This window comes from Vulpes vulpes, chromosome 10 (genome assembly GCF_048418805.1).
Source record: "Vulpes vulpes isolate BD-2025 chromosome 10, VulVul3, whole genome shotgun sequence".
Classification (NCBI taxonomy): Eukaryota; Metazoa; Chordata; class Mammalia; order Carnivora; family Canidae; genus Vulpes; species Vulpes vulpes.
The window spans coordinates 1,268,561-1,274,798 of record NC_132789.1 but is presented as its reverse complement, the minus strand read 5'-3'; the positions used below and the strand labels follow the sequence as shown (position 1 = coordinate 1,274,798).

Here is a 6,238-nt window from a genome sequence, read left to right as displayed (position 1 = left end):
ATGCAAACATCTGTGTATCTGTGTGTGCACGTGTATGTGCATGTCAGGGTGTGTGTTCACACTTCCTTAATCTCTGGCCCCACCCGATACTCCCCATTCAGCTGTTTCCCCCCCAGCCCTCGAATCAGCCCTTCCTCCAGTGCCCCTTCCTTCTAGAAATTCATCCCAGGGAAGTAATCAGGAGTGTGTGCCAAGATTTATGATCATAACTGTGTTGTTTATAATGGTGGAAAAATTGGAGACAATCTAAATGTTTATCCTCCTGGACTGAGGATACACCTACCCAGTCCCTCTTTGCTGCCTCTCAAGGGAAGAGGCACATCAGTGACTTTAGGGTTAGAGAGACCTAGGCCATATTTCCTACATTCCCTAAATGGCAATGGGGTCCCTGTATCGCCTATCTGGTGAGAAGCTGTGAGACTCCAGCATCTCTTTCCACATGGTGTTGTGAGACTGTCCAAAGGCAAAAGTTATGAAACAAAATAGTCATACAGGAATTTTCTCCAGGCACTTTCAATGTGCTGGTTGCATTAAATGCCCATTGGCAAGGATGGTGACTACTTATGAAAAGACATTTTCTGCTTCACCTGGAAGCTGAATTAACAGCCTATCACTCAACCAGGGATGATTCGACAAGACACATAGATCAGAAGTTCTCCTTATTACTTCCAAGGACTTTGTCCTTGGTCTTTCTCGGTCAACAGGCTGACAGCCTGGGTTCTGGAAACAGAGGTGCAGAGATCCGGGTGGCCATGGGCCCGCTCCAGCCATGCAGGGGAGAAGCACCTAGAGCCCAGGGAATACGGGAGGGTGGAGATGACACAGGCCCCATCCCGCTCCCCTCCCAGGCATCCGAGAATCCAGAGCAAACGAGCATCTCTGCCAGGAGCTGCCCAGCACCAGGTTGGGGTGGGGGCTGAGTCCTAAGAGGCGGTCAGAGATGAGCCTCTGACCCTCCAGACCTGAAGAGGCACTCACCTGCCTGGCACTCAGGGCCTCCTGCTGCACCCCACCCCCGCATGACCTCCCTGGGCTCCTCAGACCTCGCTGGCCCAGGAGAGAATGTGGGGAGCCCGTGAACAGCATCCTCCAGCGCGCGCCCTGGCAGGACCTGGGAGCCCTGGTCTACCTGGTGCCCGAGCCACAGCTGAGGCCTTTCCTGCAGGAGAACGTGGGGGTGGAGGGGCGGCTCCTGGGCGGTTCCTGACGGAGTTTCTGTGTGTCCCGGGCACTGGCACGCAGGGCCCAATCCGAAGGGCGGCAGGCGGGGCAGGCCCTCATCTTCCCTCTCCGGGCCTGGGGCAGGAGGAGGCCAACAGCGAGGCTCAGGGGTCAGTGGCCCTGGACCCGGGGCAACGAGGCCAGCGCTGGGCTCTCAGCCTGCCCCCGCTGAGCCACGGACACAGCCACACGCTGGGTAGCCCTGACGACCTGGGTGACGCCCAGGGAGCAGTGTGGACGCGTGGGGGCGACCCTCGGTGAGTCCTGGTGTAGCTGCTCTGTTGCGCGTTGTGTGGTCTGGAATTCCTCTGTGCCTTTACCTTCCTGCCCCGTCCTCGGTCTGCACCTCGTCCCCGGCATCCAGGGCTTCCAGATGCTCTGGCTTCCCGACTCCCTCACGCTGGGACCCTTTCCTGCCCGACCGTGTCCCCCCGGAGGCAGGCTCCCCAGAGAGGACGGGGGACGGGGTGGGGAGGGGGCCGGCTGGGACAGAGGGACGGGCCCTTGGTCTGACAACATCCCAGGCGCCGAGCGTCCGCTGCCCCCGGGGCCAGAGGTGGAGCCACCGTCTCTGAGCTGCAGACAAGGCTCCTCCTAATCTGTGACGTGCTCACTGGCACCGGCACCCACCAGGGTACCGGGACTTTGCCTCCGTGTCAGTGAGTAAGTAGGACACCGGGGCCCCCGCGGGGAACGGCTGCTGCCAGTGCATCCAGGGGGTGTCTGTAGGACGGGGGCCCTACAGACAGACAGACAGACGGGCAGACAGACTGGCAGACAGATGGGCAGACGGGCAGATGGGCAGACAAGATGACAGATGGACAGAAAGACGGGCAGACGGGCAGACAAGCAGAAGGACAGGCGGGCAGTTGGGCAGACGGGTAGACAGAAGGGCTGACGGGCATGTGGGCAAGTGGTCAGATGGGCAGATGGACAGGCACATGGACAGACAGGCAGACAGGGAGACAGAGAGCTGGATTGGCGGACAGACAGATGGGCAGACAGCCAGACAGGTGGACAGCAAGACAGGCAGGTGGACAGGCAGACAGATGGGCAGACGGGCCTACAGGAGGACAGACAGGCAGACAGACAGGCAAACAGCCAGACAGCCAGACAGGTGGACAGGATGAGCAATTGGGCAGACGGGCAGATGGGCAGACGGGCAGACACAGGGGCAGGCAGATGGGCAGACGGGCAGCCCTGTGAGGACTGGCTCTGCTTCCCGCCAGCCTGGGGCCCCATGCACAGCCCTGTTTGCTGGCCCGGGACTGGGGGGCAGCTGCCGTCCCCCGATCTGCTGACTCCCTGGGTTCACCTCCGCCCGGGGAGGAGCCCCTCCCACCTGACTCTCAGGCATTCGGGGGGTGAGGAGGGGGTGGAGTCTGCACACCCAGGGCTGCAGCCAGGACCCCAGGGGACCCCACACCCGGCCAGTCCCTGTGCTCCATGTCTTGGTCACAGGAGGGGCTCAGGGTGGGAACCCTCCCAGGTGCGCCTGGCAGATGGGATTCCAGGATCAGGGCCGGGGGAAGGTGGCGGGGAGGGCAGGTGCGTCCTGCGCCGTCATGGACACTTGCACCGGGAGGGCCCGTCCACCCGGATGAGGACAGCGCAGGAGGGGGGGAGAGGCTCCGACACGGGGACAGACGCCGGGGCCGGCAGAGGGCACCTGCACCTGCCAGTCACGTGACCGCGGGCCGCGGGCCTCGGGCACTGGGGCTGACCCTCCAGGGCTCCCACCCACCTGGCAGTCACCCAAACTTTACAACAAGCACCAGCTGCTCCGGCGCCGGGAGGCTCTGAGCGACCCGGGGTTGCCCGGTGGACATCCGGGGGTCAGGACCTGCCCCCCCACGGGGCGCGCTCCTGCCGCTCACGGGGAACCCGCCTCAGGCATCACCACCCCTGCCAGCCGCGCCTGCTGGACAGTCCGCGTCTAACACAAACCTTGGACATGCAGAGGCCAGAGGCGGCTCCCGAGCTCGGACCTCACTGGCGGCTCCTCGGCGCCCCTGCAGGTGTGCGGACACGTCCGTGCTGGGGGGATTCGGCCCGTTTCCTGAGGGCCGCGCTCGGGGGTCGCTGAGCACCTGGCACCCGGCCCGCCGCGGCTCCTCGCGCCCAGGGCAGCCCGACCGCACCTGCTGCGCGGCTCCCGGCCCCGGCCCGGGCCCTGGCTCTGGCTGGGGCAGCGCACGAACCGGTGACGCCAGCATGAGGCAGGCAGAGGGCAGGGGAGGGAGGGGAACGTGTTCCTTCGGTCACTCGCTCGTTGATTCAGCCTCTGGATCTGGATCTGTGGACCCACCTGGGCCGGCACCGTGGCCTCCCTGGGAGCATCGCCGTGACGGAACGACAAGCTCCAGCCCTCCCGGAGGTTATATTCCAGGCGCGAGAGCGACGCTTACTTCAACGACGCGCAGCTGCCCACGCCCGAGGCCGTCCTCGTGGGGGAGGAGGAGCCCGCACTGCTCACACCTGAGTGCCCCGGGGTGAGTGGACGTGCAGGCCCAGGGCCGCCCTGAGCTGAGAGCAGGGCCCTGGCTGGGCTGCCACAGGGGACACGACCACACGGCTCCCGCCACCATCTCCGGCCGTGTCTACACGGGGCCGGCCTCCGCGGGGACATGGCTCTGCCGGGACCTGGCTCTGCCCGCAGCCTGAGCCGGGAGCAGCCGTGCCCTCTGTGTCCTGCCGGACTCCCGGTCCTGTGCTTCCCGTCAGGTGCGGACTCCCCGGCAGAGAGTTGAGACGCGGTGGCCTCTGCAGACCCGGGCGAGGGTCTTGGGGGACAGTTCACGCGTCGACCTGGCGGGGCTGTGTGCCCAGACGTGCGGTCGATGTTCCTGTGGCTGTTTCTGGATGAGGCTGCCTGTGACGTCAGTGGAAATCAGTCAAGTTGCCCCCACCCCCGCCCGAGGGTGGGCCTCGTGCGATCAGGGGACGGCCTGGAAGGTGCTGGGGGTGGGAGGGACCACAGGGGAGACTGGCGCAGCCCCCTGCCTCCGACCCTCTCTGGACGTCTCCCCTGGAGCATGGTACCTCCCCGCCGTCCGTCAGCACTGCGACCCTCCGTGTCCTTTCTGTCAGCTTCTCCCCCCTGAGTCACGGGCTGCTGGGAACCCTCTCCAGTCCCACGCGTCCCAGCGCGGGCCCAGCAGGACACCCAGCGCCGAGGGTCCCGCTCACTTCCCAGGGAGCACGTCCCTGCATCCCGGGGCCCAGAGGGCTTTCTCTGGGTCTGAGGGGGCTGTGACCTGGTGTCCGGCTGTGCAGGCAGAGAACGTGCTGAAGCTCCCAATATTTTTACAAAAACTCCGTCCCAAGAGCTATGAGCCTGAGCAACACATTCATTTTTGTGACTCAGGGTGAAATAAGGCACACAGTTTCCCCATTTCGTTTTTAATTCATTGGGTGCCATGTGCCTTCCTCCAGCCTGTCGAAATGTTTTAATTCATGAATTTGTTTTCAAACCGTGTGTGATTAACACGACGGTGGGGGAGGGTGGCCACTGTGAGAATAACCCTGGTGATTATTCCAATTTGTCCGTGAGTGGCCGTGGTGGGGACAGGAGAGCGGGACGGAGGGTGGGGCGGGAAGGTGCCGTCCTGGACAGACAGGTCCCGGCTGCTCTGCTCGCCTGTGTCCACAGACCTGGGCTCAGCGCTGCCCTGGGCTCAAAGGGCTGTTGGGGAGGGGGTGTCAGGGCGGGGACCTCCCAGAGCCTCCCCAACCTCCTGCGGGAACCTGTCCGCAGCCTGCAGTCCTGGGGCCCCACGAAGGCCTCGGACCGAGGAGCGGGTGCTGGAAGGGCCCCAGGTGTGCCCACCCCATGTCCCAAGACCCCCAGGGACCCCCATTCTCAGGCCCCTTCACCTCCCTGGGGGTCCAAGGAGCCCCAAACCGCAGAGCTTTCCCCCAGTGACCTACAGGAGCCCCCACCACAGCAGGCAGAGCTGGCCCCTGGGGAGTGGGCACCAGGCGCAGGAGCCCAGGTCCCCACTGCTCATCAGGGCTTTGCTGACGGGCAAGTGCAGAGCAAATGCCCCCTCACTGGTCGGGCCGGATGCTCTGCCTCCACAGCCACCCCTGGCTCTGGGGGAACGTGCCATCCTCTGACCAAGACGGCGCCCAGCCTGGGGAGGGAAGGTCCACCGCGTGCACGGCTGCCCCACCTGGACCCAGACGCTGACCAGGCTGCGGGGGCCCAGGGGAGGGCAGCTCAGAGCAGAGGGAGCCCCCCCAAGCGGCATCCTCCTCTAGGCACCCCCTGTAAATGCTGCCCTGTGCCCTGTGGATTCTCAGAGACCTCCCCCAGCGCCAGCCCCCCTGCCCCTCCCGCACCCTGGGAAGAGCTGGCCCCAGTGACGGCCCCCGCGGTGACGGCCACCCCACCCCTGACCTCTGGGCAGAAGTAAGTCAATCAGAGAAGGACAAACAGTGTATGTTCTCATTCATTTGGGGAAATTAGATAATAGTGAAAGGGAATAGGGAAGGGAGAGGAAACGGGTGGGAAATATCAGAAAGGGAGACAGAACATAAAGACTCCTAACTCTGGGAAATGAACTAGGGGTGGTGGAAGGGGAGGAGGGTGGGGGGTGGGGGTGACTGGGTGACGGGCACTGAGGGGGGCACTTGACGGGATGAGCACTGGGTGTTATTCTGTATGTTGACAAATGGAATTTAAACAAAAGTGACCATCAAGTGGTCCACGGATCCTCATGTCCTAAATGTAAAAGTACAATTCTTAAGAAAGGAAACGCGGGAGAAAGCTTTGTAATCGCTGAGGCAGGGCCTCAAGCACATTCATACCAGAGATATCGGCTAATTCACTTCATCAACACAGAAATCCTCTCTCCAAATACGGGGCCGGACGCGCTGCCATGGGCTGGCAGTGAGCTCTGCCATTCAGAGACCTGGCAAGGTGCTTGCATCCACAAGACATCAATGACTCCTGCAGCTTCATAGTAGCGGAACAAAGCAGCCTATTTTTTCAAAACTGGCAAAAGATCTACAC

The 6,238-nt window shown here is 63.1% G+C and overlaps 1 protein-coding gene across 1 annotated transcript; it reads left to right on the top strand.

Annotated features, from left to right (window-relative positions):
• The first annotated feature begins 1,375 nt into the window (after positions 1-1,375).
• Positions 1,376-5,772, top strand: LOC140594125 (uncharacterized). Its single transcript, XM_072722602.1, has 2 exons — positions 1,376-3,713; positions 3,946-5,772. The coding sequence occupies exon 2, from the start codon at positions 4,641-4,643 to the stop codon at positions 5,637-5,639; it is 999 nt and encodes a 332-aa protein (XP_072578703.1). The 5' UTR covers positions 1,376-3,713; positions 3,946-4,640; the 3' UTR covers positions 5,640-5,772.
• The last annotated feature ends 466 nt before the right edge of the window (positions 5,773-6,238 follow it).

Excerpts from the sequence above, each read along its gene's own strand:
- LOC140594125 (XM_072722602.1), top strand. The coding sequence starts at position 4,641 with ATGTGCCTTCCTCCAGCCTGTCGAAATGTTTTAATTCATGAATTTGTT.